At 37.8% G+C, this 17,329-nt stretch overlaps 2 protein-coding genes and 1 long non-coding RNA gene across 3 annotated transcripts; 1 reads left to right on the top strand and 2 right to left on the bottom strand.

Moving 5' to 3' along the window:
• Positions 1-3,705: 3,705 nt before the first annotated feature.
• Positions 3,706-13,126, top strand: LOC122656241 (dihydropyrimidine dehydrogenase (NADP(+)), chloroplastic). Its single transcript, XM_043850725.1, has 7 exons — positions 3,706-4,149; positions 5,327-5,590; positions 5,693-5,863; positions 8,936-9,048; positions 9,160-9,346; positions 11,660-11,769; positions 12,792-13,126. Exons 1-7 carry the CDS (start codon positions 3,880-3,882, stop codon positions 12,946-12,948), a joined length of 1,272 nt encoding a protein of 423 aa, XP_043706660.1. The 5' UTR covers positions 3,706-3,879; the 3' UTR covers positions 12,949-13,126.
• Positions 13,127-13,439: 313 nt separating this feature from the next.
• Positions 13,440-15,701, bottom strand: LOC122656242. The gene is made up of 2 exons (XR_006332065.1): positions 15,548-15,701; positions 13,440-13,615 (listed from the first exon to the last, which is right to left on the bottom strand). It is a non-coding gene; the product is annotated as an uncharacterized LOC122656242 (long non-coding RNA).
• A 364-nt stretch (positions 15,702-16,065) lies between these two features.
• Positions 16,066-17,086, bottom strand: LOC122654920 (protein KNATM-like). Its single transcript, XM_043849176.1, has 2 exons — positions 16,907-17,086; positions 16,066-16,278 (listed from the first exon to the last, which is right to left on the bottom strand). The coding sequence occupies exons 1-2, from the start codon at positions 17,084-17,086 to the stop codon at positions 16,066-16,068; spliced, it is 393 nt and encodes a 130-aa protein (XP_043705111.1).
• Positions 17,087-17,329: the final 243 nt, after the last annotated feature.

The following is a 17,329-nucleotide window of genomic DNA, read 5'->3' as shown; positions in this document are numbered from 1 at the left end:
TTGTAGTCTTTTGGTTCAATCCGTTAATTTGTGATGTTCGATTTTAGTTTTAAAGAATCTAATGATCAAAATGCCCTTTTAATAAAAATTCATCAAAATTAAATAATCAAATAATCAAATTGCCCTCATCTTTTCCAAATGGTTTAGGCTTTGAAATTGAAAATCAAACCATAAACCATTTTGGGGAAGATGAACCCTAATCAAACCTCCAAAATTGAAATTACAGTTAAGAAATTTATTCGAGTTCGCTCAAATATTTGCATGAAGGCAACTAATTCCTGCTTCTCATAGAAATCAAAATCCACAATTCTAGGTGGAGATCTTGATTACATGAAGTTGGAAGATGTAATTTATATAATGCACTGTTGTCTGTGTTGTCTAAAGTAAAATGGGGCAATTCCTGGCTGTGTAGACTCTGGCGGTCCAATTTGAGCCTAATCAGAGTTACGAATCCACATTTTTGGATGAGTAGTTGCATCCACCACTAAGTATATGCTCTTTTGATCTTCTTAAAGGAGATGGAAAAATCATAATTACTCTTAAGTCGAACTGAATCGGCAGCAAAGAGTTGTCAATCCAATGTTTTCTGTGACCACCCAGTCCTTTGTACTTCCTACCCTCCTTGAAAATCATTAAAAATCCTCCCACTAACCGATCCAACAGTTCCATTTTGTCTTTATTCAACCTGGTTTTCACATTAAGTTATGGTTTGTTATGAACAAAGCTTATCTGACAGAACAAGTTATCTTTCACTTGCAGAAGTCCTTGTATAGTTGTATGCACATCATTCACACACAAGTGCTATACTGTTTTGAAATTAAGGGGCATTTACAATTACACAAGTTGTAAGGGGCATTTGGACAAATAAACATTTTCACATGTTAGTGTAACAATGTAAAAGACCAAAATAGCCTTGTACATATAGAAGAAGAAAAAGACTGGACTGCCCTCCCATCGCCACTCCAGCCGACTGCAACTGTCCATCACCACTCAAGATCTAATTCTAAAAATGAGAAATGAAAGAAGAAAAAAGACTGGCCTGCACTCCCATCGCCACTCCAGCCGAGTGCAACTCTCCATCACCACTTGAGAACGGAACCTATCAAGACTTACCTCTGAATCGCGCAGCAAATCAGTACTCTTATTGGAAAATCCAATTTTCCCATCAGGGTTCTCGAGATTTTGGATGGAGACGTGTGGTTTGAGCTTGTTTGTTGTAGAGCCTTCATTCTGGAATTGCAGGGAAGAAATGAAATAGTGGGGCAAATCGTGGGAGATTAGGGTAAGAATCAGGGATCGAATCAACAAATAGAAACTAAAAGCTTTAAGAAACTTGAAACCAGGCAACGAGTAATAAAAGATGAAATCAGAAATCAAATAACGAACTTGAAGGATAGAATTAGAATATAAGAACTAATACAAACAGAAATCAGATTTAGAAAATTAGAAGAAATCAATTATTATCAAACAGAAGTACAAACCAGTAAATAGGTAGAGGAAGGAAAATAGACACCCGCAGAAATAACAATCCTGAGAAACGAAAAAGTTAACCTAGGGAAAGCAACAAAGAACGATGAAGAGAACCCATCTCACGGAAATAATAGTAACAAGGACCTTCCATTGATGAATCAGTTGGATCGTCGGAGGTTGTTAAATTGGGGAGGGTTAGGTTTAATTTATCAGTTTTGTTATTGGTCTTGTAAACAAGAATATCTTAGATTAAGTCGTTCTGTGGTGTGGTGTGATGTTTTTCGGGTTTTTTTTTTCCCCCATTCACTTTATATAAATTTAGATGTAGTTCTGGGTAAACTTGCAGTAGTGTATCTCTGTGGGTGAAAGATTTGAATGTGGCGAGCACAACGATGGAAATAGATGAATCTAGGGTTCTTGGTTTTGATTTCCGTTTTAGGATCAGTATTGATGACTTGGTTCTTAGGGTTTGAGAGAGTAGTGATCGAAGTGAGAAAGAAAGAAGGAACTAAGAGGAAATGGCAACACTTGGTCCTTCCCTACTCACGGTGATAGCAGGGGATGAGGAAGAGAAAGAAGAAGAAATGAAGAAGATGATTGCGGTGCTCCTTCACGGTGATAGCAGTGGATGAAGAAGAGAAAGAAGACTAAAGAGGAAAGGGTATACCCTTCACAGTGATAAGGGTATTTTTGCCATTTATTGGATTATGACCTGCTGACATCATCACTTAACCAGTTGATTCTAACGAAATGGATATTCCGTCCGTCATATGGGTCTGTAAGTAAAGTTTTAATAAAGGAGAGGACTACAAGATAAGTGAACAAACCTCAGGGAGTCTACTAGATGTTTACTCTTTTATTAATTAATGGGAAAAAATGATCCCGAGATGCGAGCGTGGAAATTAAGGCTACGTTTGGTAAAAGGTACGGGTGTCAAACGGTCAATTTTGCTCAGTTTTGGTAGGGCTGAATCGGGTTTCGGTATCGAAATGGTGAGACCAAAACCAAACCATTAAGAAACTTCGGTTTTCAGTTTCAGTCCGATGCAGTTTTAGTTTATTTCGGGCTTTCAATATCGGGTTAATACTGGTTTAAATCGGTTTGCTTTTAGGTTTGAGCCACAATAAAATCTTAAATTCATAATTTGTAGTGAAGAAAGATTCAATAAAAACACTTCAATTCATCTTCCCAAGTTAAAATATATATATATATATAACCAAAAATAAGAAAAATGATTTAATATGTTCATCAGTTCATGTTGTAATTCAAACAAATAAGAATAAATTATATGGGGAAGAATAAAACATAATTAATATTCAAATCAACGGATCAATAGAGTTTGTAGCGAAATCATTCTTACAAATCATATAGTTATTTATCATTAATTGTAAGGAGAAGGTAATTAAAATTGAAATCAATGAATAATCACTGAGAAGATAATTATTATTGAAATCACAAAAAAAACTCTACTATCAAATCATTTTGGATAACCAACTAATTTTATATAGTAAACAAGGAGATCAATGGAAGAAGCATGGTTACAAATCAGTTTCCTTTTTTTCAACCTCATGCTCATTGATTTGTAACAATTCCCCTCACAATCAGAAAATTGCTCGCTAATATTGAAATCAATGAGTAATCAATCCACCTATTCATAACCTTATATTCTATGTTTTTTTATCGATTTCGATTTGTTATCGGTTGGTCCAGTGCGGTTCGATTTTTAACCAGTCTTGCAATATCCCAGTCCAAAACCAATCCAATAAGGATCGGTTCGATTCGGCCTGGGTGTTTTCGATCGATTTTAACGGTTTGGACTAGGTTTTGACACCCTTAGTAAGAGGTGAAAGAGAACTAGGTGAGAAAAATGAAACAAGTTGGTCGAAAGAGATAAACCTATGTGTATCTTGTATGCAATCGAGCTTGGATCGTTGGATATCGCATCATCCACGTTTTGAGCTTGCAACACCTGCCGCAGGCAGATCGGTGCCCTGTAGAAGATTTTTTTCCATGTGTATTCTATTTCAGACAAAAGCGTCACTTCTCCGTCTTCTCCGTGACACCACATGCAGTATTTTTTTTTGGGTTAATACCACATGCAGTATTCAGAAAGAATAAAAAATGAAGACGTTTCTAATCTTATCTCAAACGTTTTTTATAAATTATTTCCTATGCTCTTTTCCATGTTAACAAGTTTAACGAAGCAAGTTATCCGAGTCAGCGACCGGAAATTAATGAATTAACAATTGGTTAATTCAATTTGCTCCAATTATTTCCCGATCGCAGAAGAGCATTTGTACAAATCTGCAGTAAACGGAAACGAAATTCAGTTGAATTAATCTTCTTTGTATCATAGTCGTCTTCAACAACTGTGCGATCTTTGATTCTGTGGAGGAATTATCATTGTCCATGGCGTCTCTCGGGTCTTCCCAGGTGATCGGTGGAAACTCTGGTATAGAGTTCCCGAAGCTTCGTCGCTCTGGATTTCGGAGTGGAATTTGCAGGGTTGGATTCAAGGTTGTTGCTTCCGAGATGCAAACGGAACCTGATCTAAGTGTGACTGTAAACGGACTGAAGATGCCGAATCCCTTCGTTATTGGTTCGGGACCGCCTGGTACTAATTATACGGTTATGAAGAGGGCTTTTGATGAAGGCTGGGGTGCTGTGATCGCTAAAACGGTAAATTTGTTTGTTCTTTCTTTATGATTGAATTTGATCTGTTCATGTTGCTGTCGGCAGTCGTTGTGGACGTATTCTCTGTTTTCATCTATATTTTCTTTGGAAAAGATGTAGTTGAGAAAATTGGGAGGAGTTCCTCTTCTTTTTCTTTTATCTTAATCATAAATGAATATTCCTTTTATCTTAATCACAAATGAATATTCGGTTTAGTTATGGTGTTTTCCAGTGATCTTAGAAGTTAATCTTTTCCATTGATGTGTTACGGTGAAGAATAACAGAATTAATATGAATTAGTGATCATTTCTGATGACACTACGACTTAACAATCGTGTTCAGATAAGAGCACTTTAACTTATTTTTCCCTGCGAACATTGAAATGAATGGTGTAAGCAATCAGGATCATGCATGGAAATTCTCCATTCGCACTGGGCATGGGTCCAGTTATGGTTATGGGATCATTCTGTATACTGGCTTAAAAGCTAGCTAGGTAGATGACTTGGCTGTGCTCTTGTGCTCGGGTATCTCAACTTCTTTACGCACTGCTCTGCGTATGATGCATATGGCCTGGAGGTCAAATTGCTAAGCTCTTAAGAAACATTAATGGGTAAAGGTTTCCTATACGGTCCACTTAGGAAGCCTTACCTAAACAGCCTTAAAAATCTGTCATGTGGCAAATCAGATGGGTCTTAATTTTGTCCATAGGGACCCATAGGTCCAATGCTCATATGTCAAGTTTCATCCCAATCGGAGTTTGCTGAGTGGCAAAATAGAGTATTGAAAATCCAGGACGATAGGAGTGCACCTAATAGTGTCAGAGTACCGTAAGCATGCATGGAAGGGTATTTGATTGAATTATACTCTAAAATTTGGCACATGGCTAATCCAGGCCACGTCTCTATCCAAAGGTTGGAATTGTCACATCATCTGTCTACATGGCTCAAAATGGTGGACCATTTAGGAAGCCCTTCCAAAACAGGGCCATGTAAAGGCGATTTTCAATTTATGGAACTATTAAAACTTGACATGTAATATTTCTTCCAGGTCTTATCATCGTTACATGCACAATATTACGTCTCCAAATGCTAGTCATTATTTTCTTGAATTGGTCAAAACTTTATTGTTATATTTGTTCTCCAATCAAAAGTTTTGTCTTCAAGTTGGCTGTATCTTTTGCCAGGTATCATTGGATGCTACTAAAGTAATTAATGTAACCCCTCGGTATGCTCGCCTTCGAGCAGGAGCAAATGGCTCTGCTAAAGGACAAATTATTGGGTGGGAAAATATAGAGCTAATCAGTGACCGACCTTTTGAGACTATGCTTGCAGAGTTTAAGCAATTGAAAAGAGAATACCCAGATAGGATACTCATTGCTTCAATTATGGAGGAATACAACAAATCAGCTTGGGAGGAACTTATTGAGCGTGTTGAGGAAACTGGAGTTGTAAGTTGTCATGGTTTTTTTAGCTAAACTTTTTTATTCAATCCAAGTAGCTTTCTTATCAAAAATTTGACTGCATCTAATGATAATGTTCTTGTTGCTCAGGATGCCATTGAAGTTAATTTTTCATGTCCTCATGGTATGCCAGAGCGGAAAATGGGTGCTGCAGTTGGACAAGATTGTGGACTATTGGAGGAGGTATCTGGGTGGATAAATGCAAAAGCCACAATCCCTGTGTGGGCCAAGATGACTCCCAACATCACTGACATTACGCAGGTTGGATTTATTTTACTCTATCTTCTTGCAATTTGCTTTTGCAGAATTCTTTCCTTTGATTTTTTTAACCCTGAGTTTTTGACATTGGCAAAGGAATAACTGCATCAGACATTTGCTACTCTTCACTATTACTTGTATGAGCATCTTATTATTGCTTCTTTATCCTCAGGTTTTCTTGGGAAATTAATTTGTGGGGAAAATGTATTTTACAATGAGAAGCTTGGTAAAATAACAAAAAAAGAGAATTCTAATTTGTACGTTTTAGTTTTGATGGAAGTACATTAAATTTTCTTTAGACAGTCTTCATTGACCTGAATTAGGAATGCAAAAGGTTTAATTGTTTGTTTTAGAGGCATTATGATTGTCCTAGCTTAATTACCCTATTGCCTGGCTGTAGGTTTTTTATTTGGTTTCCCCCCTCTATTTGTTAACTCCTTAACTACGATCTGGAAACTCAAACTTTGTACCACTTATCACTGTCAAATTAGTGTCTCTAGCTCAAGCAACTAGTTATGTATTACCTCGGTGAACTAAATCTGGATGAGGTAACAGGTTAAGAAGTTACTACCTTTCCTATAAGACAAAGTCATACTAGTTCCTTTTTGTTCAAATTCAGTCAGCCATGGGACTTACAGGTCTTCAATTGCTTTGTCTATTGTATCAGGCAATGGTGGCATTTCCTTTCTCTAATTCTTTTTGCACCTTTTAAAAGATTCAGCTAATCAACATATATTTTTCATCCGATTAAAAAGGAAAAGTTACATTGATTAATATGGGGGGAAACATGTTGCATCTTTTTCATTGTTGCATGTGGAATCTATTGCTTCATATTATGTGTAAAACAGCTCTTGGCTGCCAATAAAAAGAAAAGTTTGGAAACTATTTCCCTTTACCCAAACCTCTTTGCTTCTTCTCCTAATGTAACTCGTGTCCTGGGCTCTAAATGGGATTAGGATTTGAGACGTGTCAAATATACGTTATTTTGAGGAATCATATTAAGTCATTGGAGTTCTGTCTTTGCTAAAGTCCATGACTTTCCATTATCATTATTAGACAATCTCAACTGTGCTAATTTTGGAGTTTTTGTGTCAAATGGACATGATATGCATTTTATAGTTTACACATGTGTGTAACTGAGATAAGGGAAGCTAACCTGGTGTTTGCAGATTTTCAGAGTCCATAACAAACATATTTGATATCTTAATTTGTCAACAGAGTACATAACAAACATATTTGATATCTTAATTTGTAAACGCTCAAATCTGTTTGCATTAAAGGTATCTTCTGATTAGATGTCATAGAAGGTCTTGAGGTATTTATGTGTCATGTTGTCTGCTTCATGTCTCGATAATACCTATCTATTTGTTATAAGGTCTAACAATAAGAACAGATGAAATAATAGCCTTCTTTATTTTGGAGTTGACACTTTCAGATCCCTTTATGCAATGATTTTGAAAGCAATTCCTACTTTCTCCTCCCTTTTACCTTGTAATTTGCGGGCTATTATTTTGAGGATTACAGTATAAATTAGAAAACAGATGATCCTATATGCGATATGCATGAAGCAAGTTGACAAACGGAATAACGAGCATTTGTTTGAGAAGATCTGAATTAATTCTCATTGATATGCAGAGAATGCTTAATTGCTATTTTGGGATAGAAGAAGTTTTATGAATGTGATTTCATATAGCTATATAATATCTTAAAACACAATGGCCAACTCAATTCAATAAACCCAAGGATTCCTTAGAACTCTTTTTGTGAATACCGTAGAAACCATTTGGCTGGAACCTCAGAACATCTGTTGGAGATTAATAGAATGAATTTTATTTAGCAGTCTTTTTTGGAAAATTCTTCAACTTATCAGAAGCTTATTTGAACTGAGCCACAATTCTAATGTTTCTGTGACAGAACCAGAACTAGTGCAATCAGTACCTCCACAAGAGAAGAAGAAAGAAGAAAATAAGAGAAGAGAAGGGAGAAAAGAAGAGCAGATCAATTAGCTCGGCTTCTAAGTTATTTATTTATAAGAAAGAAAATATTAATAATTGCTAAGACCTCCCAAGATAAGTATTTACCCATAAGCTCCTGAAACTGAAACAGCATGACAATCAATGTGAATATTTTCGGTTTTGACTGAGGTCAGAATGAAACCAAGTGCAATACCTTGGTCTTACCAAGTTTCCAGCAAAATTTTCGACCATGTTTCGAGTTTCAATATCATTTTGGTCAAACCCTTCGTATAAAATACATGGTATCAACCAGGATTTTGCAGTTTCGGTGAAATTTTGATTATGTTTTGGGTTTCATTATTGTTTCTTTTGTTTAAACTCCAAAGAAGGAAACTTCCTAGAATACCTCAGTTTTTGTGATTTTTGGTCAGAACACTCTCATATCTTTGTAATGGACCATGTATAACATTGGATAATTATGAAATGGTTTCTAATTTTATGTTTATTCACTTCTAATGCATGTTTTAGTTGTTTTAATTGAATTATATGTAAAATAGGTTATATTAGAGAAAGTATACAGTAGCGTACAGCGTACACTACCAACCTAGGCTCCAAAGCCAAACTATCATTTTGGGTGTGTTTTTTTACAATCTAAGTTTCCACTATGTTTAGAGGGCTTAAAATAAGGTTTCCCAGAAGTTTCGAGACCTAATTTGGCCATTTGGGTCTCGAAACCAGCAGCAGACGAAACCTGTATCTGAAACTTAGCAGGTTTCTGTCAAACTTTAGCAAAATATTTCGGTTTCGAGCCACAGGTTGAAGCCTGGCTCAAACCCGAAACTTCAAACCTTGATGACAATAAACCCCCAACGGTATTACTTCACAGTTTCTTCCAAAGTTCTGATTTTATATGGTGCTTTGCACTATATTTTTCATGGAAATTGTGTCTTACAATTCTGCAATCTTCTTTACTAATTTGTTTCCATTTAATTTAATACTTACAAGACTGCCAAGCCTTTTCTTCTTGTTTGTTAACAGTTAAATGGATGTGCAAAACAATCAATTATTTGAATCATTTTCTTCATTATATTATAATCCCAATTCATTGTGTTGAATGTAGCCAGCCAGAGTGGCATTGAAATCAGGGTGTGAGGGTATTGCTGCTATTAACACAATCATGAGCGTTATGGGAATCAACCTTGATTCTTTACGTCCTGAACCTTGTGTTGAGGGGTAAGCAATTTTACCTTTATTATTATGATAGAATTTGGCTGTCTTTTCTTTTCATATTTTGTTTCCTGAGTGTTTCCAATTATGTCATGCATTCTAATTTTTTGAATTCAGATACTCCACTCCAGGAGGTTATTCGTCCAAGGCAGTGCATCCTATTGCACTAGGAAAAGTTATGCAAATTGCAAAAATGACGAAGGAAGAATTTGGTGATAAGGATTACTCACTCTCTGGCATTGGAGGAGTAGAGACTGGTGGTGATGCTGCTGAATTTATTCTTCTTGGAGCAAATACAGTTCAGGTTGGACTACAATCTGCAATCCTGCACCTTTTTATTTGCACGCTTAAGTATTATCATCTTGTTCAAGATTTAACTCTCTCCATTGTCATTGTCATTATGTTTCTGAAGTTTCTTGAGGATATAGGCTTGTTTGTGAATTAGTTTGATTAAATGTAGTTGTTCTATCTGCATATGGTTCATGCAGACCTCTTTGTAGTAATGCAACCAACAAGCTTCCTCTCATAAACCTAAGTCCACAAATCTATGGTTGAGAGTTTACACTTTGGAGCTTGCGTAATTTGTGGACCTCTCTAAACAGATACAAACTACATCTAAATAGGCATTAGACTCTTACCATGGTAGCTTCCATGGAAAGTCACACACTTTATTAAGACATTAGCTAACAAGAGTAGCCGAGTTGAAGATATTGAGATGGATGAGTAGCAAACCAGGAAAGCTGAAATAAGAAATGAACGCATTCAAGGTAATTTAGGAGTGGTTTCAATAGATGGAAAGCTGAAGGAAATAAATTTAGGTGGTGTGGGCATGTGACAATGGCCACTGAAATGTGCCGGTAAAAGTGATGTGTTGCAGAATTGTGGCTGCCAAAAGAACAAGGGGTAGACGGAAACTTAACTCGAGGTAAGTAGTGTAGAAACTAAATTGTGGCATATCCATTACCCACATCATAGACTTCTTACCTAGCTTCAAAGAATGAAAAATAATGAGTAATCATGAAGTACTCCTTAGTACTTTGCCACTACTGGAGCCATGTGTAATTTTGAGCCCTTTGTTGTAAGGCGAGCTATCACGAAAGCAAGTTGGTGGAGCAGCAGTTTACTCAGTTGATAGAGAGGTATAAGCCTGCCTGACTGTGAGATCGACTGGTCGAACAGAGACGAAAGTTGGCCATAGTGATCTGGGAGTCCCGTGTCGCTCAACATATCAAAGGTACGCCGGGGTAACAGGCTGATGAGAGTGTGGAACCCCGTTTTTGGCGAAGAAGGGTTTCGCCACTTGAGCCATGAATCATATTTTTAATCAACTCAAGTTCGTTCGCTCGCTATTACTATATGATGTAACTTGCTTTTGCATTTGCTTTCTTCTTTGACTCCCCTTCCATCTTTTGAATTGGGTCCAGTCAAAAAACAAACATCGAACTTGGTGCTCAATCACTGAATGTCTCAGCATTTTACCATGCCTTTAAGGCTCAAAAATTTGTTAAAAGGGAGAAGAGATTGATTTGACAAAGCGCAGAGCGCTATTCTCGATTTCAGGTATCTGTATCGATATGTTTCTGCACCTCATCTCTCTAGGAGATCCCCTAGGGACATTCTTTGTTAAACATGGATGACCGATATATGCTTCCCTCTGTGCTCTAGTGACCATTTCAATTTGTTTCATCATCCTTTTAGTATGTTCTTTATTTTGTATTTGTATGGTCTGTATGGTTGTGATGGGGTTGGTAACTATTCTGTTCATGAGGTTAATAGCTTCTCAATTAAGTGGTGAGGTTAAGTTCCTGGCCTAGAGTTAGTTGCTAAACTCACCTGATCCAAAAAAGCATAATGGTTGAAGGAAAATGTAGGAGTATCGTTTCCCGGCTGCTTTGAGCTGTAGAATGGTGATTAAGAAAGCTGGATACTTCCTGTAAGAATCTCCAGTTATATTTAAAATTTCAACAATAAATCCTCCAGAAATCAATGCTAAGATACTGAAATTAACTCTTTATAAGTACCAAATTTTCCAAAATGAGTTCTCTGTTTTCTTTTAGTCCCTTATGGTTCTGCAAATATAATTTGGATGCAACCTCATTCTACAATTTTTGTTCCAGTCATGCCAACAGAATCTTATTGGTACTTGAGTAGTGGGGATCACATGTTTTGTGATCATAGGTTCATCTATCTAGCACACGCTTGCCTACTAATGATCATACAAAGATTACTATTTGTACCAATTGGTAACCGTAGTGTTCCGATGTATGCATGGAAATTGAACCATCACTAGTTGAAATCAACATTTTGTTTTGGTCCATGTTAGAGATTGTGTAATGAGGGAAAGACATCATATCTGAATTAAGACATGGGAGTAGGAAATTTAATATCAGCCCATAAAATTACTTCAAGTAAGTGTTGACTAGCTATTGGTCATGTAGCCCGGAGTTATTGGTCACTGTCACTATGTACTGAGCAATAATTAGATAAGCACAGGCATTGTCTAATTTTTCAGATTTCTGATCATTGGTTTGTCTTGTTTTCTGGTAAAGTTAAATATTTACCTATACTTTGTTCTTTAAAATTTTTATTATCTGATGTAATTCTATTAACGTGATAGGTCTGCACTGGTGTGATGATGCATGGCTATGGCCTTGTGAAGCAACTCTCTGCTGAGCTGAAGGATTTCATGAGAAAGCACAATTTCTCTTCAGTAGAAGATTTCAGAGGGTATGATTTAGTTTTATCAGTTATCTACTTTTGATGCTAACTTTATCCTGGAAAGATGGGAAGGTGGAAAATTTGCCCTTTTTCTTTTGTGTGTGTGTGGGGGGGGGGGGGGGAGAGGGGGCAAAGGAACACAATAGATCCAGCAGGTACAGTGCTCTGATAAGTATGACTGTTCCAGGAGATATGCCAACCCTTCCCAATGAATCACATCATTTCCTTCTGCCCAAAAAGACATGGGTTTACTACCTCCTTCCTGTTATCCCACAAATAGTTTTCGTCTAGCACATTATATTTTGACGGACTGTTGGAGTGGATGAACGGGCCATTGACACAAGGCTTGAATTCTCAGTTCACACTAGGATGGGAAGTCCAACAGTCTAAACAATCTGATAGCTTGGATCATAGTTGTCGAGGAGTTGCCTTCGTGTCCAGCTTCCTTGACAACTAGAGTCACCTTGGATTCCTAGGCTGGGGTGCCTTGGTCGCCTTGTGTTCAGGCCTCCTCCAACATGTTGGGTCTCGCCTAGACACGGTGATAACTATGGCTTGGATTATCCAAACTAGAGAATTGTATGTCTGGTTGTAGGGTGCTTACAGTTTCTATTAGAAACAGTATTACAGAGGCAGAGTTCTAAGTGGATTTGAACTCCAGAGACTGAACCTCTTGCTACACTTCAGAAAGCCTTAATGAGCAAGCAGGAAAATCAGGCTTTTATCAGCTGTTCACCAATCGGCAGTGATTAGGTCAGCTAGAGTTAGCTAGCTATTTCACCCTTGATATTACATGACAGAAAGAAGTATGTATGTGGGCAATACTTTTCTTCTTGTAATTTTCCTTCACTAATAGATATAGATATACTGAACCTCAGAGCACATGTATGCTTAACCCATCTGACTGTTCAGACTGTTGGACCAGACAATTGCATCATTGGATCAATGACCAGGCCAGAATAGTACTACGTTAGTATTTACTTATAAGTGATGGTTGTTGTTTTCTGATGTGGCAATTTTGTCTTCTACAGAGTCTCTCTTCCATACTTCACAACGCATACAGATTTGGTAAAAAGACAAAAAGAAGCAATCCGGCAGAGGAAAGCAATCAAGAAAGGACTGCAATCTGATAAAGATTGGACTGGAGATGGTTTCGTGAAAGAGACAGAGAGTATGGTGTCCAATTAAAATCTTCAATTGCAATAAGCATTTTTCTGACAAATGTTCGAACTGTATACATTTTTCTAGATCTGTAATGGAAGTTGATACTTGCTCTTTTCACTATGCTGGATCAAAATACCAACTCTTTGAATATAGAACACAGGTGAAAAGTGAGGTAAATGGAATTCTCTTATTAATTTTTTAAGCTTAATTGTGTATGGAGAATTATCCAGTTTGTCCAAGATACAAATAGTAACCAATAGAATCAACCAGAGAAGGAAATGCCTCTAACAATACATTTCCACATTTCAGTCAGATGACAATGCTACTGGTTTTTGCTGATAACAATAACTAACCTATTTTTATCATAGAATACTGGATAGTTCCTCATTTTAGTTATCACCTGTTCATAATCTCTCTTTTATATAAAGCATGGTGTCTATCTAAAGTGAACCAACATCAACATGGTATTGGTTGGCATCCCTTCAGTCAATGTGTGATCAGATACAAGCCCATTGGAAAAGAAGAAATCGAGCATAGTTTTTGATTGATACATGAAATGACAGAGATACATCAACTGCTCATATTGTTCATTTAAAACAACCTTCCTGCATGTTAGTTTACAGACAATTTGTTGTCCCTACATTCCAATCATATCGCTCGTCCAGTTTCAGGTATCATTTTTCTCTTTTACCTGCAAAAGAATGTCCCATGACAAGGTTAGCTGCTATTTTTTTGTTGGAACTTGCATATATAAGTCCACAAGTGATCCCTATCTCAAGACCATGCATGTAGCCTCTATCAATTCATGAAGAGTTCAATTATATTTCAACTCTTCAGTGACCCTAATTTCTGAAAGCCATAGGTGACACTGATCCATTAGGACTTAGTTTCTCTCCCTCAACCCATGGAGAAGAGAAGTATCTCTTTATCAACCTGATCTGACTCTCTCTCTCTCTGATTGGATTGGAGAATGGTATTTCAGACCATGAACAATAGGGGTGGCAGTTAATGAACCCAGAGTCCAATCATAAGGGAAATCTTTGCCCAATCCACCATAGTTCCGCATTTTTCAGTTTTTCTCTTTCTGAGTTTGACCAAGTTTGACTGGGTTTTTGAAAGATTTCCTAGAAATGGGTGTTCCACACGAATCTGAATTAGCTACCCACATGGGGACGGGTGGGGACTGATTTGATCCCTCCATTGGGCATAGGTCCCACACCCTAGAGGTGGGTTCCCCACGCCCATGGAGGGTTCAGATCTGTCCCACCCGTCCCCATGTGGATAGCAGATCTGAACTCGTTCCACAATAGTCCCCACAATAGTCCAACAGACATAAAATCAGACTGACTGACCATATATACTCAATAATGACTTTATTTCCAGGGCATCTTTTTGTACTACAAAAAGAGTACTTAAGATTCTACCTTGGCTACCAGCAAGATTGGGACACATGATTGCATTTTAAGGGTCCCACCTAAGATATCTTTGTGAGCTAAAAAATAAAATCCATAGATCAGAGGAAGATATGCTACGATTCCGCACTTAGGAGTGGGCGGGGCCCGTTTCAGAGTTGTAGCGGATCCTCTGCGGTAGATCTCTGTAGGGTCCCCTGCGGCAACAAGTACGGGAGGACCTATGAAAGTAAATACTACACTGTATACACCCCTCTGGTACCCAAATCAATAATTACTGGATAATGTGTTGGTCTGAGTCAGACTGAAGTTGTCAGCTCTTCTCCTGGTAGCCCTAGTTTTGGAAGGCTCGAGTTGTGTTGGCCCACTATTGAATGTTGGTAGGACTTAAAATCTCTGATGAAGCCCTATTTTCTTTCACCTAGATAGGAGTTTAGGTAACAGATAACGACTCTCACCATATTTACAAGGTAATAGTTTCGATTTTGGAATGGATAAACCTTTGGCGGTTCTAAAACGTGTAGAATAATTGAACCAAATAAGAGCTAAATAAAGCGATTAAACCGTATAACAAAACTGTTAAACCGAATAAAAAAGATTAAATTGGTTAACTGACCAGTAAAAACCAATTATGAATCGTATAATAAAAATCAACGACAAACCAAAATCGATCCAGTAATAAACTATATAACAGGAGCCCATTAATTGGCACCTTGTCGATTTTAGTGAGTTGTAGTGCTAGCCTAACCCCTAATATTTATTTAGAAAGAACAAAGGGAGCAAAGATGGTTCGGTGCTACCGAGTTGCCAACCGTCAAGATTGAATACCACATAAACATCCATACCAGATCATAGTGATAAAAATGTCTTCAGACTCCGATCCAACGGTTGGCAACTTCCTTTCTTAATGAGGTAAAAAAGGAAGATTATTACTACTAGTTACCAGAAATTATAATCCACAGAGCTGTAATGGGGTGGCCTTGAGATTCTCATCTCAAGGATCACAAATAATCCAACGGTCATATGTTATCTCTAGGGAGAACAAAGGCCCACCTAGGAGGAGGGGAACAATAAAAAAAAAAAAAGAGGCATAGGCCGAAAGTTTCATCCTCCCATGGGTCATATGTAATCTCTGACTGCATTGACGAAACGGGTTGGGTTTATGATCCGAAAAACCGGACCCGTGTTTTGTTTTAGAATGTCACACTTACCAGGAGTGGTAGGCGCCGGTGGTGCGTATGGTGGGTGGGTCCGGGTCCCACCTATGCCCGTGAGCTCCATCAGTTGAGAATACATGTCGTCGATGAAAGCTGTAGTTTCTTGCACGGGCTCTTCGATGGCTACTTTCAGTTCGCTTAGTGCCATACAATATATTTCCTACGTGTACCCCCATGCAGATGTAAGACACGTTAGGTACAATATTACTAATTAATAGAACTAGATGTATATTATCAAATCTCAATGACACACGTATTAGGAGCATTCGAATGCGTACAGACACGTTTTTCTGGGGAGAGGTGAAAATATGCGTATATAAACGCATTGATTGGTGAAGGAGCGTCTGAAAGTATTCCGATCAAATAGTTCGCTCAGTTTCGATAGGCTGTGTAGCTGCCCAAATAGTCAAATACAGAGTGGGGAAAGGACAATTTGAATCTTCTCCTGCCATCGGCAGGACCTTACTGTCAGGACACAGGACACAGCAAGGTGATAAATAACCGTCTTACCCTCACTCGGTTGCCCGACTGAGTTTTCGGTTTTGAAGAGAAGAATTAATTAAAGAGCATAGATGAACAGATGAAGAGATGAAGAGATGAAGAGAATACATATATACCATGAAGTGATCAAGGTCTGAACAAGCGGGGATGGTAGTGTTGCTCACATTATTATTTGCTTGGTTTGGTGAGTTTCTTTGAAATCCTTCAATGTCACCCATGCTACCCTGAAATATTGATTAAAAGAAAAATGTATTAACACAGAAACCCTAACAGAGTTTGTGAATGTCAAAATTAAAGAGACAAATAAATAGAGTCGTCGTCTCTGTTGAGTACTGATAACTCGGTTACTAAATTGAAGACTTGTTTGAAGAGTAAAAAACAGAAGAAAAAAGAAATACTACTCAAGTTTAACGTTCAAGATAGAAACTGATAAGATAACGGAGAGTCTATATCTATCTGTCTCTTAGAGTACTGTTGACTACTGATCGATGACTGAGATACTAATGACTTTTAACTTGTTTGTGAAGGAAAGAGAGAAGAGAAGAGAAGAGAAAGCTCCATTTTTAACGTTCAAGTTTATCATATGGCAGCAACCCATCTAGCAAGTAGTTTTAAGTTTAAACCATGCATTAATGGAGGAGTCACCACCACCTTACATATATGTATGCCATGACTCCATGACTTCATTTTTTTGGTGGGTAATGAAATAAAACCCACCACACTGAATGGTCCTGAGTCTCCTGATCAACAGCCCTATTTTTTTCTTGTTCAGAAACATATAGATTCTTAAACACAAAAGCTCTCAAAACAGAAAGAAATTAGGTGAGAGAGAGAGAGAAAAAAAAACCCAACCTTTAAACAGTCCAAATGGGTCTCAATCAAAAGCCCATATAAGGGATGACAAGTGATTCTCCTCTTGAGAACCTCATAATCATCTCTTGCACCACCACCTCCTGCTGTTGCTGCTGCTACCGCTGAGACTGCGGCAGAAGACAACCCTTCAACAATATTCTCTTTACTGTTATCTTCCATTTCTGAGATGGGGGGGGGGGGGGTTAAGAAGCTATGCTACTGCTTGGCCATATTTAGGAGGGATCCAGGGGGCCCTTTTATTGATAAATTTACTATATTACGTACGGACAGTACGTAGGAACATGCCTACGTGCGTGATAGTAGACGCAGAACTCAGAACCCCTTATATTTTCCTTTACCGTACCACGAGCACGGTACCTCCATTACTTCCATAGTTGAACAATCGTCCGCACTACTTTTCTG

Source organism: Telopea speciosissima, chromosome 3, assembly GCF_018873765.1.
Source record: "Telopea speciosissima isolate NSW1024214 ecotype Mountain lineage chromosome 3, Tspe_v1, whole genome shotgun sequence".
Classification (NCBI taxonomy): Eukaryota; Viridiplantae; Streptophyta; class Magnoliopsida; order Proteales; family Proteaceae; genus Telopea; species Telopea speciosissima.
This window is presented reverse-complemented; position numbering and strand designations above follow the sequence as displayed.